Raw genomic sequence first — 22,664 nt, 5'->3', positions numbered from 1 at the left:
CGAGTGTTACAAGACTTGGGAGTTTAGAGATGAATAAAGCTCATTCACTCCTTCTGCATGCACCTTCGCAGCGCCTGCACACACTGGACACTGTCTACCATGCAGCACTGAGACGTAAAGCCCTTACTCACCATCACTTTTTGCTTGCTCAGGTTGGATGTTCTGCCTTGTCCACACATAGAGTTACCCATTGGTACATTCCTACAGTACAAACCCAATTCTAAAAAAAAAAAGTCATGACTCAAACAATTTACAGACAGTGGTTTTCCAAAGTCTTCCTGAGCTCATGTAGTAATATCCTTCACTAAATCATGTGTTCACAAAGTGGTGAACCTCGCTCCATCCTCGCTTGTGAACGACTGAGCCTTTCCAGGATGCTCCTTTCATACCAAATCATGATACTCTCACCTGTTATCAACGAACCTGTTTACCTGTGGAATGATCCAAACAGGTGTTTTTGGAGCGTTCCACATCTTTCCCAGTCTTTAGTTGCTCCCGTCCCAACTTGTTTGAAACGTTTTGCTGCATCACATTCAGAATAAGCAGATATTCACAAAAAAATCAATGAAGCTGATGAGGTCAAACATTAAATATATCATCTCTGTGCTGTTTTCAACTGAGCAAATGTCAAAACAAATGATCATATTCTGTTTGATTTATGCTTTGCGCTCCTTTTTTGGAATCAGGGTTGTGTTAATAAGGCTATTCTTGGTCTGCTTTCATCTACATCCTTCAAAAAAGTGTGGGAAGTTATTGTTTTTGCTCCTGAGACTTATTCCTACTGACTGTCCTTTAATTCTGTACTGAACTGGGAAACAGTGCAGTGCAGTTTGCTGCTCCCTCTGCTTGGAATCAGATGCAAAATCACCTGAATCTTCAGGAGCTGGTCTCAACGGTTTCATGTGAGGCACTTCTAAACGACTTGGAAGGAAAGACATCTGGCTGTCGATGCTTTGAACGCTGATGAATGTTTTTTGATTCTGTAATTTGTTAATTTTTTTAACGGTTATTTATTTAGTTTCACTGAAAGGAAGGCTTTTTTTTTTTTTTTTTTTTGCACAGTTGCATGCACTCACACCTGGAAGATGCCCAGTACAACCACAGTCTCATCTGCTGGCCACTGAGCTGCCACACTGGAGCAGCTGGGGTCAGGGGACTCGATCAAGGGCACCCCGCGAGCTTCACTCCTGGTTAAATAAAATAAAAACGAAATCCCATTTTATCTAAATAAAAAACATCTCCATTTTTCCTGCTCGCTATTTTGGTCCCCGTCTCCTCACCTCTCTCCCTTTCTCGGTCCACCTTTCTCACTTTTTTACCATTGCTGTCTGTCTGCGCTTAACTTGCTCCATCTCCCCAGCAAAGCGAGGGAGCAAGCAGCGCGAGGGGAGCATGTACATGTGAATAATGGAGGAGGCCAGCTTCTCCCTAACGAGGTGTGTTTGATGGCCGACCTCAGCCCGGTGTGTGTGTGTGTGTGTGTGTGTGTGTGTGTGTGTGTGTGTGTGTGTGTGTGTGTGTGTGTGTGTGTGTGTGTGTGTGTGTGTGTGTGTGCGCGTGTGCGGTCAAGGTGTTCTCCCATTCTCCTCCATTATTCAGCGTCATGCCTTTTCCGCTTCTACCACAAAACCCTTTCAGATCATGGCACCTGGGAATCAAATGTTAATAGACACCCGCCCACACACTCACACATGCACACGCACACATCACAGCCACAAATGCTCAACACATTAACACAAGAAATGGTTTGATTGACATGACGTGGCACAGCTCGACAGCTTTGTTGCCCTTTTGCATCATTTATGGTCCTACAACAGGCATGACGGGTGGGTTTTTTTCAATCTCGGCACATGACTGTGTACGTTTGAGCGAGTGACTCAGGGAGTTTCTCACTCAATTTCCTCCGTTCTGCTTCATTGCCCCACCTGTTCTTTTGTATTCCGTCTTCTCTTATTGTGGCAGCAGGTTTATGGAGAGAAATACGTCTCGGCACTAGTGACCCACTTGGAAATTCCACATGAGCGCGGTGAAACCTCAGACGTCCGAGTTTGCCACCAGCACTTAAAGGCAGCACACATGAGAGGATCAGACGATGTCTGATGAAACGATGAATCAGCCACTTTAGCCAAATTAATCAGCCAAATTAATCAGCAAATATTTTGATGAACAATTAATAGTTTTAGTCTTTGCCTCTTTTCTCTGATTTGTCAAATTTTAATCAAACATCGTTGGGTTTTGGACTGATGGACATCAGTCATTAACTGACTAACTGAGCAAATTTATTTTTATTACATACTTGACAATGGACTTGAAAAAGTTGGCAACTCAACACCTAGGCAACCAGGATGCCCCAAAAGGATTAATAATAATAACACATATACATATTATATCTTAATATAGTAGTATAATAGTAGTGAGACTTATTTCCCTTCATACAAATTAGCCTAATAATTAGAATTCACAGGTTTCAGTTGCTTAAGAGCATCACAGGCGAACCGAACCCTGAAAAACCCCCTGTATGTTCTGACTCCTCCAGGGGCTTCCCTCTCGGTTTCCCCTGCACTGACATGTACATGTGTGTGTGTCTCAGTGGGATAAGTGATGAGATGTGTGAAATATGGCAAGTGGAGCACTCTATTAGGCAGTCGCCCCTCCACCCCCCCTTGCCCCCAGGCTTCCTTCTGCTCCAACATACAGTGAGACACAGAGGCTGTGCTGATGTGATGGTGGGCCTGACTGAGACGTATTGAGGAGTTTGGGTTTTAAAGAGCCGAGCCTGAGCCAAACACCCACCACCGAAGAAGAAGAGGAGCAGGAACTCCTCCCTGCATCAACCTCAGCTAGCATTAGCCTTGAGAAGAAGGACAAGCTTCCAACTGTGTGTGTGTGTGTGTGTGTGTGTGTGTGTGTGTGTGTGTGTGTGTGTGTGTGTGTGTGTGTGTGTGTGTGTGTGTGTGTGTGTGCGTGCGCACATGTGCGTGTGTGTCCATGTGCATGCATGAACATGTGTGAGCTCTCTGACAGTGGGAAGCTGCAATGTAATTGCTGACACTGTCCAGAGGATTGAATGTAATGAAGGTAGCTGCTTACAGGCTGCTTCATTAGTACAGCCGGGCCCAGGGCACTCCCTGTGTGTGTGCGTTCGTGTGTGTGTGTGTGTGTGTGTGTGTGTGTGTGTGTGGGCATGTAGAACTCTGCATCCTGGGAAATAAGGGGAGTCGAATGGTTTGCGCACACACTTACGCACACGCATACGCACATGCATTACGAGCCACCCACTCACACATTAACAAACGCATCAACAAGCATCGGCAGCGCGTGGAACGCGTTGATCGTAACTTTAGTCCATCGGAGTTCATTTCATCTGTTTGTTTGCTACTTCAGGTACGTCTTCCTCAACAAAGGCTGCACTTCAGAAAGCATCACAGATACAAAATAGAAATACTTCCTGCTAAAGATCCTTTCATTTGATGTAGCAACCCTATACTGCATTTTGGAGGTTATGCTCAGCAACTAATGGCCATTTCCATTATTCTCTTTTTTGCTACACCAGGTGTTTGCGACGTTGAAGTCATACTTGCATCAGCTGATTGGGCTCCGCTGCGTTCATGCTTCACGATCCCTGGTTCATTGATCGGCTGCTTGGCTAACACTCGTCACTCATCACACTCATGATCACGCTCATGCCGACATGTGCTGCCATAGCTCCATCCACTCCATCCTCCATCCTTTGGTATTATCATTTTGACTAAGATTTAATGTTCAGGTGTGTGTTTGTTAAGAGGGGTTAGTCAGTATATTAGTTTACGACATGACGTGAAACTGCTCTTCCTTCCTCTCTACCTGTGGAGCTGCTGTTCGAGTTGTTGCTTTTGACCTTCACCGAGCTGTAGCAGGAAGTTCCTTCTCCCCTAAGAAGTCACAGCCGGATGTACCCTTAGCTTAAAGCTGCCTGGTGTGTCACTGCAGAGTTTTTGGTGCCGCAGAGTTCCGCTTCGCTTTGTTCCGCTGATTTCACGATGGTTGTGGGCACAATATGCTAAAGCCGCAGCTGTGCTGATCGGGCTTTTGTCTTGCCTTTTCAGCAGCGTGGCTGGTATGAAATGAGATTTGTGGGCAGGGAGCTGGGGCTGGTCATGAGGAGGGCAGCCGGTGGACCAGACGATGATGGAGCTGCCATCACTGCCACATGGGAACCCTGTGGAGATGCAGTTTAGATTAACTTTCCACTTAGCGGACAATGTGTCACTTACAATATGGTCGTGTTTCCTGTTCCAGAGATCGGCTTGACAGTTGCAGCTCTTGAGACGCGTTTGTCCTAATCAGGGGTGGGTTTGTGGACGTGCATTTGCCTTGCCCATCAAACAGTTCCCCTGGTCAGCATGAGTGTGACCCTCAAGCTTGATCAGAAACCTGGCATCGATTCTGAATGACCATCTGAAAGCCTAACCTTGACCCGAAAGACTAGCTGCAGTCACACCATAACCCTTGACCACTTCCCATCCCTCCCTCCGCCTCTGTTCTTCCCTCTCTTCCTTGCCTTTAGTGACAGATCACAGAGAAGGGGGAGAACGTTAAGCTTGCTCTATGAAGACCAATCAATACCTGATCTGATTTCATGACAAACCCTAAAAGCCAACAGATAAAGAGCTCCACTGCTAATGTTAGCCGATAGCTATCCATTTCAGAGCCCATCCACTTTCCAGCCCTTCTATCTTTAGTCTTATTGAGTGAAATGAATGAGCTGAGTGTTTTCCATGCACGTCTGTCCAAGGATGCAATCAGGAATGTGCAGCTAAGCCGCGGTTGCACTGATGCAGCCCTGGGTTTCCCTGCATCAGCACCTTGTAAGGATGAAGGAGTAGGAGAAGGAGGAGGAGGAGGTGGAAGGAAGAGGAGGATGGGGAGGTAGAAGGGGCGAGGAGGGAAGCTTCTAACGGGAGGTATCAGAAATGTGCAGCTATATTGATGCCAATGTAAGCACATTTCTATTGAAATCAATAGAGCTGTTCTCAAGCTCATTTTGGCTTCTAACGAGAGAATGGTACCTGGCTCACTAATGGAGCAGCCATAGATAACACACACAGAAGGAGCTGAGATGGAAAAAGAGGAAAGAATATGGCAGTTTGGTGTGAATTTATTTATTAATTTGTATTTCTCTCTGCCTGTAACGATATCATCCTAGTTGTCCTTTGTATATGTTGTTTTCTGAGCTGCAGAATTGTATAATGTACATGTAAAATATGCCAGAATTAAAGGATCAATTCACACAAATTAGACCAAATCTGGCCATGCGGACAGTTTTGGTTGTGTGGTATGTGTCTTTTAGATTTCCTTTAGAAGTTACAGCATTTCCCTTCCCGCTGGTTCGGCCTCTCATGTCTTATATATGTATGAAGGGCTCATGTGCATCCATAGTGAAAATCACTGCAGCATCATCACGACCTATGTCCTGCTCTTATAAACAGTTCTGTTTCTCAGTTTCACCACCGAGGGCTTGTTTCAATATAATGTGCACTATTAGCCAAATCCTACGTCTGTGTCTTTTTTTTTTCCATCTTGCACTGACAGATACTTCAAATGGCATTTACTGTGGCTTTTATTGTAAACTGCAGCGGATGAATGGCTGCACTCATGCACTGCATATACAATACATGCACTCATGTGCTGGGAAAACACACATTTAGTTTTTGTGTATGTGTGTGTAAACAGCTGTTGGAAATGCCACGGAGAGCTGGCTTGCCGTGGGCCCTCTGCCATCGAAATGTCATGCTACATGGGGGAAAAAAGCCGCGATACCTCATCCACCCACAGCCACACACCTGCCCACCCTTCACACACCACATACACACTCGTGCGCTCTCCGGCTTGGCTATATGATAATGCCACAGCGAGACACATTCATTACGCCTGTTGTCATTAGAAACAAGCCTCATTATACTCAGAGCCTGTGATTTATGATTAATATTTGCAAGGGGTGTGGCGGATCGTCAAGCCCCTTCAATCCATTGATTTCGCTGAACAAGAAAAATAGAGAAGGGGAGGAAGATGAGGGCCGTTGAGGGGAAAATACATGTGCATGGGTGGGGGATGATGTTAAAGCTGCAGGGGCATTCCGGTCATGGCGTGGGAAATGAGATGAAGGAGAAGGAAAGTAGAAAGCGGGGTGTAGGGTGCGATATTCAAGGTCCCTGTATTCCCTGGTGCTGTAAATTGTCTCTGGAACTTTTCTCTGTGGCTTCATTAGTAAGTGTCTTTTCAATATTTATGGCCGTGTTAATAAAACATCAATACGAGAGGCCTTTGTGAAGAGCTGCAGGCTGTTGGGTGCTGCAGTCTCGGGCTTTTCACTGATATTTGGATGATAAGGAGAGGTTCAGGTGAGTGTTGTGCAGAGTGTGAGAAGTGAGTGAGAGTGGGCCGGGGGTAGATCACGAAATGCAGACGGCGGATGGTTTTTTGGACACGCACTGCAACATGGAAGAGAAGCTGAGTTCATGAAAAGATATTTTCTGCTTTGATTGTCAGTGACTGCTGTGCTGATTGTGGGTGGGTGTGTTTTCGGTTGTTGGTGGTGTGTGTGCGTATTATTGGTTGCTGACTAAGCGCGCTGGTTCGGCCTCTCATGTCTTATTTATTCCAGTGGAAAATGACAGTAGGAGCTGGGGTGAATGCTCAGGGTCAACGCAATCTTTCTCTCTCTCTCTTTCGACGACTTACGGCACAAGTGGGACTGCAATTAATGATTGAATTCACGATCAATTCATCAATCAACCAGTTTTTTATTTTTTAGCAATTACCCGCCATCTATAACATCAGAAAGTGGTTCCTGGAGCCCTTGGTGGTGGCTTAAATTGCTTGTCTTTTCCAACCAAAAGGCCAAAACTCAAAGACATTCAGTTAACAGAAAAGCAGCAGATCTGGGTCTCATTACCGCCATCAAGGTGCCCTTGAGCAAGGCCCCTAACCCCACACTGCTCTGTTCCCAGTGAAGCACAGACCAGTGAGTGTTTCTCATTAACTGACTTCAATGATTAATCAGCTATCATGCGTTCTTGTCAATTGCTTTTCGATCAACTGACTGATTAGTCGACTAATCATTTCTGCACTTAGCCTCGTGCACACTGTGATGTGGTACCATCATTTTCCCAGTATGTATCCGAAGTCCTATTAAAGCCTGTACTTGTGTGTCTTAAAGCACATTTACACCTGGTTTCAGCATACAGTCATTTTTATTAATCCGTCTGCACTCCTCCCACCTAATCAATCAGTGAGGGCAGAATTGAGATAACAGTAATACTTAGTATCAATGAAAAAACCCATGATTAGATACAGATGTGTGTTAGTATCAGGGGTGTTTCTTTTCACATATATGTGTCCATCTGTGCCTTTTCTCTTTGCTTTCGAATTATTAATTCCCCTCCAACTTTTCCCCAAGTTGCTCTCTGCGCTGTGAACAGCAAAGTGCAGAGGTGGTGAAAATATATCTGTATGGCGATGAAGAGGGAGGGGCTCAGCACTCAGTTGAACTCTCTCTGTCCTGCATGGTTGCCTCCATCGCTTCCTTCCATCTCCTTCATCTTCCCTCCTCTTTTTCTCCCTGTCTTTCTCCCCCCTGCATGTGTTTTATTCATTCCACTGCACCTCTCTTCACGTAGCCCCCTCCCTACCAGTCATTTCCCCATCTTCCCATTTTACCTTACTGCTCTCTTTCCTCTCCGGCTCTCGTTCTCTGCCCTCCCTCTTTGCTTTCGGAGTATTCCCACCGCTGCTCGCCTCCCTCCTCTTCTCTCTGCTCCCCTCTCCTCTCATCCAGTGTGAATTGCTCTCTTAATCCTGTCAGGGTTAGGCTCCAACTCGCCCTCCCTCAACTCCACATGTCCATCCTACCACCTCTCCTCCTCCTGCTTTGCTCGGCCTGGGATGGAGCTGCGTCTCCTCTCCAGGGAGGCAGGGAGGGGGGAGAGTTGGTGGAGCCGGGGCCAGGGATGGGCCCTGCCTGCCTGCCTGGGACACAGCTGTGAAGAACAGAGCTGTCTCTCCCTCTATGTCTTTCTTTCTCTGCACATCTGGTGCGTGGGGGGACTGGGCCATGTTGTGCTGTGTTGTTTTGTCCTTGGCTCAGCACGGTTGCCGGATTTTGGCCTGGCTACGCTGGAGTAGGTTTGGATTTGAGATGCGGATCGGCCCACTGCTGTACCCACAGGGATGAGCCGGGCTCCTTTGGTGTAGTAAGCAGTGGCTATTAAGCCGATAGAGTAATTATTAGCTTCAGTATTAGCGTGGGCCCGGTGCGTTTTTTGGGCCGTGTCCCTCCGTAGTGTTCTTCAATGGCTGGCTCGGCAGTAGCAGGTGGAGTGTCGCACTCCTTGCATTATGTAACTCTACCCCAATTTAGATCTGACTTCAAATAAATGAAAATCAAGCTGCTGGTTGGCTCCTTTCCCCGCGGATATAAATAGCATTTTCAAATCTTATCTAGAAACAGTGTTGTAGAGGGGAGAGGCTTTGAAATGCAGCCCGACGATTAGGATCCCATTGTTCCGCTCCACACCCCCTCCATTCTCCCGGCTGCTTACAGTAAGCCTGAGGATCTGTGTGTATGTGCCTGAGTGTGTAGCCCTGCACATGTGTATGCATTCATCTGCATCACAGTGTGATTGAGATAGCGGCTAATGGCAAGATAGCATGTGCATGTGCGTGGTGTCGTGGGTTTGAGAGTTTGTGAGTAATTGGTGTGTGTGTGTGTGTGTGTGTGTGTGTGTGTGTGTGTGTGTGTGTGTGTGTGTGTGTGTGTGTGTGTGTGTGTGTGTGTTGCTGCTGGGTGTGTCTTTGATGATGGATGCTGTGCTTCTGCTGCTTACCCCACTGCTCCTCTCAGAATTAACAAGGTTGCTAAGATACAGTGGGCTTATATTAGATTAGGTTATCTGCTGTTATTGCTGTTACTATATTTTACCCAGCACCGTGAAGCCTTTATTAATTTGGAAATTTACCCTGCCATGGAATGAAGATGCTGGTATTTGTGCACCGCTGCTCCTCTCCTCTCCTCTTCTGGCTAGGAGGGGGTAGTAGTACCAAAAGCCCCCTAGTCAGATGTCTACCCCACCCCATTACAATCTGGAGGCGGGTCCATACCTCTATTCATCATTAAGCCCATTTAATCCGAGGCCTGGGGCCCTGTGTTTCCATTTGACACAGAACAAGCCAGTAAAATAGGAGACAGGAGGCAGTGATATCACTTTGGTTGAGGCTTATTGGTGTGCAGAGGTGTTGTCCCTCCCACCAGCAGATGTCAGCCCAATCCTGTGTTTGACCTCCATAGTAGCTTCTCCAGGGCTGGAGGGCCATTGGCACTGCTGTTAGCGGATAAAGAACAGGAACAATAGAGATGCCAAGTGGGCTGCTCAGACGAAGGAGGCGATGCTCTGCTATCCCTCCTCTGGTGGATTTGCACATTTTCCTGCACATGTGTAAAAGTATTCAGCAATTGTTTGGACACGGTAAACTGAGCACTGAAGTCAGGATGAGCTACATTTTCACTGCTAAAGCACGTTGAAACATGTTAATGCATAGTTCACAATTCTAGTGCAATAGACTGCAATTTCTTCACAAAATATCCAAAACACCCAAGACAGATTTCTGTGTTTTTCTTTCAAAAGCAGCAGGGTATACAGTGCCATAATGACAGATAAGCACTGTCATAATTGGACTGGAAGCAGACTTTGGCACAAGCAACTCTAGGCACTCTGTCTTGCACTGTGATTTGTAGCACAAGTTGTGTAAAACTGCTGATCTATGGCAAGGTGTCCAAGGCTGTGTGTGTGTGTGTGTGTGTGTGTGTGTGTGTGTGTGTGTGTGTGCGTGCGTGCGTGCGTGCGTGCGTGCGTGCGTGTGTGTGTGTGTAAATGCATACACTTGCATATACCGTGCATGAGAGCTGTGTGCAGGATGAGTGTGTGTTTGTGTGTGTCTGGTCCTGTATTACTCATGTTGTGGGGACCGTGTCAGGCCAGGAGTGGTTCTGGTTCTGGTTAGGCTAAGTCTCCAAGAAACACATGTAAGTCTATGTAATGTCCCTAAAGGTGATGGAAACATGGCTGTGTGTGTGTGTGTGTGTGTATCAGGACCAGCTATAAGGGAAAACCCCATTAGTGTGGGTTCCCAGGGAGATAATGAGCGCTGACTGCTTTATGTCCTGGAAATGATTGAGTGGAACATAGTAGCAGTTTATGAATCCCCTCTGCTAGTTGCGATCAGACTGACAGCACATAGCCTGATCGCTAGCTGAGCTGCTGTATTATAGATGGACAGCACCTAGCCTGCATGCTAACTTTACCTTTAGACCAAACCTAGTCTGCTTGCTGACCTTGACAGCATCTGTCCTACTTGTTACACAGACCGTAGCTGTGTCCCATTTCCACATAAAGTGACAAAATTAGGTATACTCCAAAAAGACAGCATGCAATGTCAAAAATGCTTTATTTTTTTGAGTGTGCTTTTAATTTCTGCAGCAGTATAGAGTGGTGAGACAGCTCCTAGATAATATTTGAAAATTTAAGTGGTAAAACTGTCTTTATGTGTGATTGACAGGGTCATTGCAAAGTCACATTTTACAGCTGTTAGCATACATATGCATTTCATCGGCTTTACTGCATTTCATTGGCTTTGTAGATGTATTTGGCACAATGGCAATGAAGTTGAATTTAATCTAATCATATTGCATCATTTACTCCAAAATGGTAAAGTATATTAATTTCTTTATGCCTAACAACAAAAACTGTTTGCAATTAGCGTAGTGTAGATTGTATAAAATCACTATGGAGTTTGTATAGCCTGGTGGTGACCTGGCTACATTTAGGCTGCCAAGAAAGCTATGTGTATCACAACATATCACAGAATTAGTTTTCTTTGAACAACTGGTCTGACTCACAGAAAGTAGACTGTTGATATACAGTAAGCCTAGGTCAAAGAAAAAAAATCAGTTCCCATACACTTATCACCTCCACATTGATTTCTGAGAAAAGGTCAATGTTTCAGTCACAAGGAACTTTCTCAAGACTCCTTAACCCCTGACCCATGTCTGGAGAAAGGTCCATATGACCCAAGCGTTTTCAATAAATCAAGGCAGAGGTGTTAAGTGTGTCCGGGAATTGACTTTTTTTCTGTGGAGTTGGATTTTTGGAGGAATTTGATTTTCCACACAATAGGCAAAGAAGGTGGTGTGCCTGTTGCCTTCAACAACAACAACGCAGAGCGAGCAACCTATACGCTGAAAAGCTTAGCCATTTGATTGCCAGGGCTCACCACCAAAACCTGAAAGCTCCACAAAAAGTTTTATCTCATTTCTTTACTTATTTGTTCATCTGGTCAGTGTTTCTCTCATGTTGTTAATGACTGAAGAAGCTCCAAAGAAAGAAATGTGTCAGCACTAGTCTTGTTGTTGAGGATTAAAATATGGCAGGAACAAGATGTTGCTTGTTATAAAGCTATACTTTATTGTTTTAATTACAAACCTTGCAGCAGAGCCGACAAATAAAAATACGTAGGAGCATTCAAAGTACGTATAGTTTTGAAGAAAATACTCCCACCCTTCTCCCTTTGATTCAGAGTTCTTACAGATCTGGCTCTCCTGGAAGTCTTACAATGTCATGAATCAAACAAGTGAAGTAGATACCTGCATCACAGGAGGGCCTAGCCTGCTAGCTAACCTAGCTACCTGTAGTGTAATTGATTATAACATCTTGCCAATTCACGACAATGTATTTGTGCCTGGAAATTAGATGAGGACACTTGCCAAAATTGTGGCACACATATATTTTTCTTATAGCACTTCTCCACTTGGTTGTATAGTGCAGACATGGCCGTTGGTTTTACACTGCATTGCCTCCAGAAGAGGCAGCAAAACAGATTTTCAAAATACGATTTCAGAATCCTCTTTTTTACCTCCTAAGCAATAACACCGCCTGTGTTTTTCCATGCATTTTTGCTCCATATTGACATTTTTTCCTCCCTGATCAGTTTTCTTTGGTCTCTTGATGTCGTCCCCTGTGTCCTGATCTCTCCTGCTCTGCTATGGCTTAGCGATTAACCCTTTAAGATGTGTGTGAGTGTTTGTGTTAGGGTGTACATGTCTAGGTCCCATGTGTGAGTGGTGTTGACCTGCGTAATGCTTCTGAAGCTCGGGCCTCCTGCTCTCCTCCCACTGCTGTAGCCTGGGGACATCCAGGCTACAGCACTCACACACTCAAAAGTGGAGGCAAGTATGGGATGATAGGAGTCAATACAGACTTATGCACCAGGAAATATTTTTACAAGTGCAGAGATGCCCATATGGATAAATACAAGACATCTGTATTAGAGATGCTACATCTCAAGGACTTGGAGCCATAATCCCATTTTCTCTTAATGGTTTTTGCTGTTTTCTGTATTTAACTTTCATAATTATTAAGTAGTAAAATGATAGTTATAGGAAAAAATATGTTATTATTCCGAAACTTGAGTTAAACTTAACTCAAGATCCACTTACTGTCTTTTTCCAGAGCTTTCATACACATCTTGCTTTTATTGTTCAGCACACATGAACAAACACTGATGGAGCAAAAGTAGACAAAAACAGAAACAAAATAAGGCATACTGACGCAAAAGTGCGCAGTGCAGAGCGCACACTAGTTGCGCTCAATTTCAAGAATGTCAGATATGAAAAGTAAATGCACTGGCTTGAATTGAAATTGCATTGGCGAGACATGAGCTTCTACTTGTCTTTAAATGTTTGACCACAGGGCGATGTGCTGGTAGTCTGGAGTCTGAACCAGTCTCAGCTCTGTCAGCTGTCTGTCTGGCCTTAGCTGTCGGTCTCCTCGTGCTTGTCCGGCCATGTAGAAGTATTGACCTTTAGCTTGCTGTGTACTCTATGCACCGCGGGGAGCAGCGCCCTCTGGGGGGAGACGGGGTCACTGCATTGCGTCTTCCCTTTCGGTGTGACCTAAGACTGGAGCGGCTGCTCAGGGATCAGGAGGGTTGGAGGCGAAGCTAAGCGGACGTCTGCTGTGATGATTAAATCCCTGGCTTCTACCACATTGGGGGTTTTAGGACGGACACCAGGGATGATGCGGTGCGCAGCAATGTTTTGGGGGTCAGGCGATGAAAGCTAAGCTGCAGCTTTACCTGGAGAAAGGTGCTTGGGTGGAGCTCAGGAGGTGGGAGGGGGCAGCGTCATGAATTCTTGCGCACCTTTCCCCCCTCCCCTCTCACTCCTCTTCCTCCATCCTCCCTCCCTCTTCCCCCTTCTTTTCCCCTGTCTTCAGCTCTTGCACAGGATCACATTAATATTCCTTTGAAGCCTGTTTCAACTGCAGCCAGATCTCCTTCTCCCTCTCTTCCACCCTCATTCCCGCTCTCCCTCTTTTTTGTTTCTCCCCCCCTTTTCTCCGTTTTGCTCTCTGATTCTTTTCCGTGCCATTGTTTTGTCGAAGGGATCGCTTTCCCACCATTTCAACAAACCGGTGCAGCAGGGAGGGGCAGTTTTATTACCTTCAGTCAGGAGTTCCCCTTGTTGCACACATGCACACACACACACACAAACACGCACATACACACACACATAGAGGGGTGGTGGGTACCGATGCCTTTGACAGAGCGTGTTGATTGGTTCAGAATGGTTGCTGCCTCTTGTAGGAGAGTGGAACGGCTATTTTTAGATCAAGGGGTAGCTGGGAGAGAAAGACTGAGGAGGGCTGTGTGTGTGTGTGTGTGTGTGTGTGTATGTGTGTGTGTGTGTGTGTGTGTGTGTGTGTGTGTGTGTGTGTAAGGAATACTGCAGTCTTGAAGGAAGTTCCCTCTTCACACACATATACACACACAAACACACCCGCACACATGCACTTATGCAGCAGTGCCCCTCTAAAGCCAGGGTGGTGTGTATTCCATGTGCTTGCTCGCCTTTTCTCTCCTCCCTCAACCTTTTTTTCTCGCTGTATCTGTGTCCTCCTCCCTCCCCTCCCCTTGCAGGCTTTCTGTCTCCCTTGTTTCCCCCCTCTCTTTCTCTCTTTCTGAGCTGGCTTGGTGTGCAAATGTCAGCACTCTCCCATTTATTTGCTAGAGCCCAGAGCAGCGTCCTGCACCCTCTGCTTACCTCTGTCTCCACAGCGCTGCCCCATCGGCACTGCCTTTCCCCTCATCGCTCCCTCTATCCTACATCCTTTTCACCCCCTCTCCTCCGCCTCAATCCCCACCAACCCTCCATCCTTCCCAGCTCTGTTGCATTCCCTCCCTTCACACCCCTTCACCCCTTTTGCCATCCCACTTCCATTTTTTACACCATTCTTGCTTCACCCTATCCCTCCGCCCCTCCTCTTGTTCATGGATCATGGCACTTCATTGGAGTAACATCATGACATTTCCAGTCTTGTCTACAACTCGCGCATCAAGTTTTTTTGGCTTAAATCCACTGCACCACCACCATAACCCCCCCTCGGTGCTCCGGTTTGCATCTATTTTAGGACGCCAGCGTGTCCGTTCACATTTGGCCCCGTCAGATCACAAAACACCTTGTCCCTCTCCTCATCCTCCTCGTCTGTCTCTTTCTGTCTTCTCTCGCTCTGTTATTTTTTCTTTTTTCCATTTTCCTCTCCCCGTGTCTTTCTCCCTGTCTCACTCTATCCGTCACTCTATCCGTCTGCGATCACCGTGATGACTCATGTGGCTCGCACCTGCTCTGCAGTCGAGGGGCCGTCGTGGTTTCGTAAGGAGAGGTTATAGACAATGAAGGTGTGGCTTCGCGTCAGCTCAGTGTGATTGAAAAGTGTGCAGGGTGAAGGTGGCAGGCGGCATGTCAGCATTGGATTTATTCACATATGTCATTCCATATTTAATTTGGAGCATAACTTGGGAGGAAGTGATGCAGAAGACAATTTAGCAGTTGTACCAGACGTCATTTTCATATAGAGGTACACCCGCCTCAGCACAGTCAAGACTGATAAGCGGTGCTGCAACAAATGAGAGAGTGCTATTCTCTCTAACTTAGACGCAAAGGAAAAGTCCTCTGTGTCCAAGATCCAGTTTCTTTTCGTCAAGTCACAGGTGTGAAATGTGGATCAAAATGTAAGAGTGAACACATGTTTCCAAAACAGGGCAGAACTCTTCAGAGATGTGCTTCGACTGCAGCGGCTTGGATGCCGCGCATCTAGTTTTCATCTGTTCAAAGAAAGATAATTTGGGTTTATTTCATCGTTTTCCTCATCTGAAGATCACTTCAGTCTCCCTCCTTTGAATAATCACATGTTGCTATCCATGACACAGTTTAGAAAATAGTAATTCGCCACTCTTGCAACGACAGTAAGTGAGCTGTCATTTAAGGGATTTTTGGGCAGAAAAATCTGTCATTTTTTTGATAGCATGATACTGTTTACCATGTAATCGCTCACAACATTTCTGAGGAAGAATCATTTACTGTTTGGACAATGCTGCTGATGTAATGCCAGCAATTTGTGCTGAAGTCCTTCATGCGTTTAATTTTGGATTGCTCATCAGTTTGTGTGCTCATTTCGTTTTCTCCTGTCTGTGTCTATCCAGTGAGTGACAGCTGTTTTCGAAACCTTGCAGAGGACCGCAGTGGCATCAACCTGAAAGATCTTGTCCATGACCCCTCCCTGTGAGTATCTTTCATGACAATTCAACCTACAGAAATGGAAAAAAGAAAACATCATGCAGCATCGTCATGCACACAACTGTTTTTTTTCCAGAGAAAAGTCCTTTAACTGACCTTAAATCTGCAACGCTAAAAAAAGAGGCACAGGTTCTCTGCATGTGTGTGTGTGTGTGTGTGTGTGTGTGTGTGTGTGTGTGTGTGTGTGTGTGTGTGTGTGTGTGTGTGTGTGTGTGTGTGTGTGCTTGTGTGTGGAAGCTGTCTTCTTTTTGTGCAAGAGTGTAACCAAGAAACTAAAAATATCTCTTCAACACAACATGTCGGGGCTCGGTGTCGCCCTATGGAGAGAAATTCCCAGCATGCATGGCAACAACAAAAGAGCTGCAGCACTCTTCTGTTTAAGGATGACGCTTGGTGCCTGCAAGAAGCCATTATTTGCTCAAAGAAGCTAACGGAGGTGAAATCAACAATTGTTTCCCTTAACAGGGATGTGATAAGTGACAAAAGAGCATGAAAAACACTCATGAAAACAATCACTTCCATCACAATTGAACTTGTGCAGCTTTGTGTGCTACTCGTGATCAAAGTGTGCATCCAAACAAACTGAAATCTTGAGAAAAAATCTCCCTGTAAACCAGTAATTACTTAAAAAACAACATAAAAACAAATATCCACCTATGTAATAAGAGACAATTCATGGCCAAAAGTATGTGGACACCCACACATTACACTGTACATTACTGAACATCTTATTCCAAAAGTATTGCCATTAATAGGCTACTATAACAGCCTCCACTCTTCTGGAAAGGCTTTCCTCAAGATATCTGGAACCTGGCTGGAGGGATTCGCTCCCATTCAACCACAAGAGCATTAGTGAGGTTAGATACGGATTCAGGGCGATAAGGCCTGGCTCACACTTCTACTTCATCCTGAAGGTGGAGTTAAATACTGTTCAGATCAAGGCTCTGTGCAAGCCAGTCCATTTCCTCCTCACCAAACTGGGAACACCGCTTCCTATGGCCCTGGCTTTGTGTGCAGAAAAGTGTCGTGTCCAAAAGTGTTGCCACAAAGGCAGGAGCATGCTACTGTCTAAAATGTTGCAGCATTAAGATTTACCTCAAATGAAACTAAAGGATCTAACCTAACCAGCTGCAGAGGTACAAAACACCTGTGTCCACATACTTTTGGCCATATAAAGTACACTGAATATTTCAACTATAGCAGCCCACAGCAGAAAGAGGTCATGTTTTATGTCAGATTTGATGTCAGTGATCAATAACAGCCTTTCATATCATCACACATATCACACACTGCCTTTCGAAGTGCCATCTCAGCCTGTGACTCAAAACACCACAAACTGTGACCCCAGCATGCGGCCTCAGACACGCTTCTCTAGACCTCCGAGTCATTTGCCACGCAGCCATTGATTTGCAGGTGCCGCCCTGCTCCTCCATCACAGCATCACACCAGTCAATATCACTGGAGTGTCACCAGTCCCCCGCGGTGGGTCCCTGGTCTGGTCCATGCTTGTCATGTCCTTTACGGTATGTTTATTTTGAGGCTGATGTGTAATGTATGTGTCAAGTCTGTGTGATACAGAGAGGGAGTGTGAGGAGGCTTGTGCCATATCATGTGCGTCACGCCAGACGGAGCATCAGAGAATGATTAGGATCCATTGCACACTCATTTATACAGTATGCACACTGGGGGAAATCTGGACTTGTATTGCTTTGGTTGTGCATGCGTCCATGTCAAGGTTAAATTACAGGATCTGACCGGCAGGACTGTGGGTCTTGTTCAGTTTCTTTACTGTTTGTTTGTTTACTGACTGTGGAAAATGCATGACCATGCTGTGGCTGCTATCTAGCTCTGCAACTTGAAAGATTTAGATTAACTTAAAGGAAGTGTCTTATTATTTAGAATGGTATTGCTTGAGTACAGAAGCACGAGACAGGATGAGCGTACTTATCAAAAACGCCTGGACGTATAGAAATCAAACACTTCGATGGACTCCTCGTCAGTACGTTGTGATGACGTACACTAGTTGCTTGGATTTATGAGTTGACACAAGAAATTCAAGAGGTGGATTTATCTAATGAAATACTTGGATTCAAGTCAAGGCAAGGTCTGCATTCACGGCATCCCCAAGGGCTTTGGATTCCACTGAAATGTCGCCGATATAATCGTCACAGAGAACTGTGCTAAAATCAACCTCTCATCAATTGTTTCCTGATGGAGGAAATGTTCAAGGAAGGGAAACGCATCAGCTGCGTAATAAGGAAATGTGACCTCTGACAGTTTCGGTTGGCAAGTTTGTTGATGTTTGGCTATGTCACCTCTGTGAATGAATGGACGTCCAGTGATGCCTGATGGTGTTGCTCAGTGGGAATGCAGAGTTCTGCGGTCCAGTCGCCCCACGGAAAAGGCACTTTGGATGAAGGTGTTCTGTACCAATTAACTGAGAGGGTTGATCCTGGATGAAACATGTAAAGTGGACGTTCACACAGGCAATTGGCGTTAGCAACGCCGCCTTGCCTCGATGCAGACCAGCTCTGGCTGACCTCCTCTGGCCTGAGATCCTCCGTGCCATGTTAATCCACGCCACACCACGAGTCAGCGGCTCCGTCAGGTTGACCGGCTGGAACGCTGTGCCCTCAATGTGCCACCACTGCTGTGACAGAGACACATGGACGGAGACAGAAAGAGAGAGAGAGAGAGCGAGGAGGAAGGAAGGGAGGACGGGGCCACAGCAGGACGCATGACATAAACTATAATCACAGGCACACACACACACACACACACACACACACACCAGCATTGGCACATGCAATCAATCAGTCTGCCCAGCTTGGCATTCAGGAGCATCCAGAGGTGTGTCAGGTGGAAAGAAAAATGATATGAGGCAAGGAAGGAGAAAGAGTAACAGCAGGGGGTCGAACAAATGATACCCAGACTCAAGGACACACACGTGAGGCAGGGGTGGATGTGTGTGTACGCATGGGTGTCCTTCTGTGTGTCTTAGTTTTGTGCATGCATGCTTTACTTTTCAGTGTGAGCGGGCGCTTTGTTTAGATTTGTATATTTTTGCGTGTCTGTGGGTGTTTATGTTTGCGCGAGCCTCCCTCCGGGCTGTTGAGCCAACTCTGCTTCTCTGCCCTCCAGCGACTTGTGTTGTAACAACCTTTGTCAATTTTACAAATTGTCACGGCTAAGAATAGCCACAAGTCAATCAGATGGGTGACAGTAGGCCCAATTTCACAGTCAGGAGGCAGTCAGGAGACAAGGACACGCTCGCATAAACCTGCACTGCTTGAGATCAGCACTGGTAAGCATCGTAATGGCTACAACATGCTTTCACTTGGATCCGTTTATGGAAATGTTCACATAGAGTTTCATGCAAAGCAGAAACACCAACATCTAAATTTGTTTTTTTGGGGTTTGGGGGGCGCACAGGCTCAGAAACCTACTGTTTTGGCTCATCAAAAAAGTTTCTACACCTAACGGCATGCAGACACAGTTAGCAACTAGCTGGCGAGAAGATAATAGAGCATTTAGCTGCTAAAGAGTTTCCCTCAGTAGATGGTGGAGACCAAAACGGGGCTAAAAGGATAAAAGGAGAGTGAATGCTGGATCTACATTCACCAGGTGCACACAAGTACGACTCTGTATTAATGTTAATGTTGCTCCTTATCTGTTGGATGCATAAATAAGAGAGTTTGCTCATAACCACTTAAATATGGGCACAAAATCAACTAATACAGGTTTTACCATGATAGCACTGCCTCTAAGTCTAGTTTGGAACTGTCTCCAGTTCAGCGTGAAGAATGCATACATGTGCATGCATATAAAAATGTGTCAAACAAAAATAGAAAATCTGCAAAACAAAGATTTTTGTGATAAACTCTTAAAACAAACATATTTGTGACTACAATGTGACTCAGTTGAGTGATAAAGTGTCAGTGGTTCTGAGGTTCTACCTGCGGACCTGAGCAAAGATGTAGTTCACATTGCAAGCGACTGAAACACACATTACGAGCGATGCTTATTTAGCCCCAGATGTTAACTTTGTTGTTTAAATATATGAAGTGTGTTTGATGTGTGGTGTGGGACGGTTGAGAAAAAGAAAAATGACACGCGAGAGGGGACTGTCAGCAACGGCAGATCCGAAACAGGATGACATTCATTCTGTAAATAAATAGAACGCTCTGCAGAATATGTTACAGCCTGGGCGTGTGTGCGAGTGTGTGTGCATGTGTGAGTGTGTGTTTCTTAGGCATTGTTTAGTGGCTGTGAGTGGAATCATGAGAGTGGAACCCCTCGCTGAGCACTCAGAGCTCTCATCACGGTAGGGGTTTGAAGAGGTGGGCTAGACCACTCCTCCTCCTCCTCCTCCTCCACTGCCCCCCCCCCCCATCCTTCTCTCTATCAGCTAACATGTTGAGAGGTGACCCCCTGAGAGCTTTCCTACATATGGACGAACCAACAACTCAGCTGTAATGGGCTCGGCTCCATGCTACTACTGGGAGTGTGGAGATGGCCAAGGCTCTCGTCTCCTCCCTGGATGGTGTGTGTGTTGTGTGTGTGTGTGTGTGTGTGTGTGTGTGTGTGTGTGTGTGTGTGTGTGTGTGTGTGTGTGTGTGTGTGTGTGTGTGTGTAGGAAAGGAGGAGAAAGACAGAGAGAGTGAGATTGAGTGCCCTGTACAAAGAGCTTGTATTATTAATGAAATCAGCCTGGCAGATGGGTCTTATCTTGGAAGTGTCCCACAACCGCCGAGATTTGCAGCTGGCTCACATGCATGCACACACACACACACACACACACACACACACACACACACACACACACACACACACACACACACACACACACACACACACACATGCTTTTCCTCTCTCTTGTTAAGTGTGCCCCTGACAGTCTATCCCTGCCTTTTCTCGCTCTTTTCACTCTGTGCCTCTCTCTCTCTCATCCCGCCTTTCTCTCTTTATCCTCCTTTCTGTGCTCGTCTTTTATTCATAGAAAGATTTGGCCGAGGCGTCCAGGCTTTCAGGCCAAAAAACTACTGCCATGCTCCCCCCTCCTCATGCCCCACCGTCTCCCTCCGCCTGCCCCGCTCGTCCCCCTTCCATTCCCTCCTCCGCCCGCATCAGGACTTGTCCACACCTCGAGCAAAAAGCCTTTATTCCAGGCTGACTACCTCCAGCCTGCAGTTTGAAGAAGAGCTTTATATGTCGTAACCCCCTGCAGTAGAGAGAGACATAGATGGGTGTTTGAGATTAAAATGTTGCAGGCCCTTTCCCCTCCAATAGGCTTCCCTCAGTCAGAGCACACCCTCCCAAAAATACGACCAAGCACTCTATCTGCAAAGAAGCCGGTCATGCTGAAACACACGTTCTGCACATACTCATATATGCATAAATACACATTTACATCTATATGTACATACCTACATACCCACACTGTATATACATGCATGTACACATGTGTGCATGTATGCACACACTGTAAATGAAACTATATATGCACATATACAGATACTGCATATGTGTTTACTGTACATAAGCATGTACACACACATATACATATATGCACATATGGGCGTGTGCATGCATGTAGACTGAATTGCCCTTTATGTTGTAGTAGGTCATCAGATTTCTGTTGATTTCTTCATGAGGTTTGGATTCAGTCAGCAGTGAGTCGTCCTGGTGGTGTAATTTTCTATTTTAACAGGTTGAAATGAAGTTGTTTCTGCTTTTTTTTTGTATTTCTTGTTTGTGGTGCTGTTGACTTGTGTTGCGTTACACTGACGAGTGTTTCTATTATTTTGTTCACCCCATCTACGTCAGTGAGAGTCAGCTAAATAAAAGTCACACCTCTCCGTTTTGTATAGGCACACATGAACACATGCTGTATATGTACACATGTATATACACAGGAGAACACACACAGCACATACAGTATACCTGCTCATACATATGGTACATACTGTAAACAGTATACACATACATTTATACCTATAAAGATGTATACTGCATACATCCATATTTAAACATACCTGCATATAGGAGTATGCCGTGTAGAGCCACATAAATCTATAGATATTGATACAGAAGACATATGGGCTGTGTCTCACAGTGTGTACAAGTAGTGTGTAATACAATATGCAAATACACACAAACACATATACTGCATGTTAATGTATACAAATACATGCACAAGCTTGTATGTGCACATCCATACGTATAGATACTGCAGATGTACAATCGTGCATGCACATCCGTTAACATGTGCTTATTGACATGGACACGCGTGCACACATGAACACACACATCTCGTCATGCCTTAAAGATATTTCGTGCAGCCACATGCGCCTCCACACACTCAGAAATGCCCAGTCAACAACATATTGCTGCCTTCGCACAGAAATGGCATCCCCGATAGTTAAAAAAAAAACAAAAAAAACACAAACATTCACCGGCACACACACAAACTCTCACACACTCTCTCACGATGAACAACGCAGCAACTCGACTCGGCTTCAGGCGGGAGGGGTTGCCTTGGAAACGGTGGGAAGGAACCCTAGTTATTTGTGTTGAGCATATTTTCATTTGGGCTGAAACAGAGAGGCAAAAAAACCCCAGGAGAGGGAGAGAGGTGATGTGTCCTGACAGCTCCTTTACTCTCCCGAGGTGTAACACACACACACACACACACACACACACATAAGCGAATGCACATGCATGAACACAATCATAGACACACAGGCACATACAAAGATGCAAATCCCCCCCCCCCCCCCCCAAAACACATCAAGAGAAGCAAATCACTCGTGTCATCACAGGAATGTCAGCAGGGGTCTGTGTGTGTGTGTGTGTGTGTGTGTGTGTGTGTGTGTGTGTGTGTGTGTGTGTGTGTGTGGGTGCACAAGTTAGTGGATGCTCCGAGTGGCCCTGCATGTGCAGTGTTTCATAAAAAAGCACTTCTCAGATGATTCTTTCTGACTTCTCTGCCTCCTTT

At 45.7% G+C, this 22,664-nt stretch overlaps 1 protein-coding gene across 15 annotated transcripts in view; it reads left to right on the top strand.

Moving 5' to 3' along the window:
* Positions 1-22,664, top strand: part of gphnb (gephyrin b) — an 88,723-nt gene that overhangs the window by 10,623 nt on the left and 55,436 nt on the right. For all 15 annotated transcript variants that reach the window (XM_070986838.1, XM_070986830.1, XM_070986831.1 and 12 more), the window contains exon 2: positions 15,574-15,652. In XM_070986838.1, coding sequence (XP_070842939.1) covers positions 15,574-15,652 — 79 coding nt within the window. The remainder of the gene's footprint in view (positions 1-15,573; positions 15,653-22,664) is intronic.

The sequence above is a fragment of the Chaetodon trifascialis genome, chromosome 19, assembly GCF_039877785.1.
Source record: "Chaetodon trifascialis isolate fChaTrf1 chromosome 19, fChaTrf1.hap1, whole genome shotgun sequence".
Classification (NCBI taxonomy): domain Eukaryota; kingdom Metazoa; phylum Chordata; class Actinopteri; order Chaetodontiformes; family Chaetodontidae; genus Chaetodon; species Chaetodon trifascialis.
The sequence above is the reverse complement of the archived record's forward strand: the minus strand, read 5'-3'. Positions and strand labels throughout refer to the sequence as shown.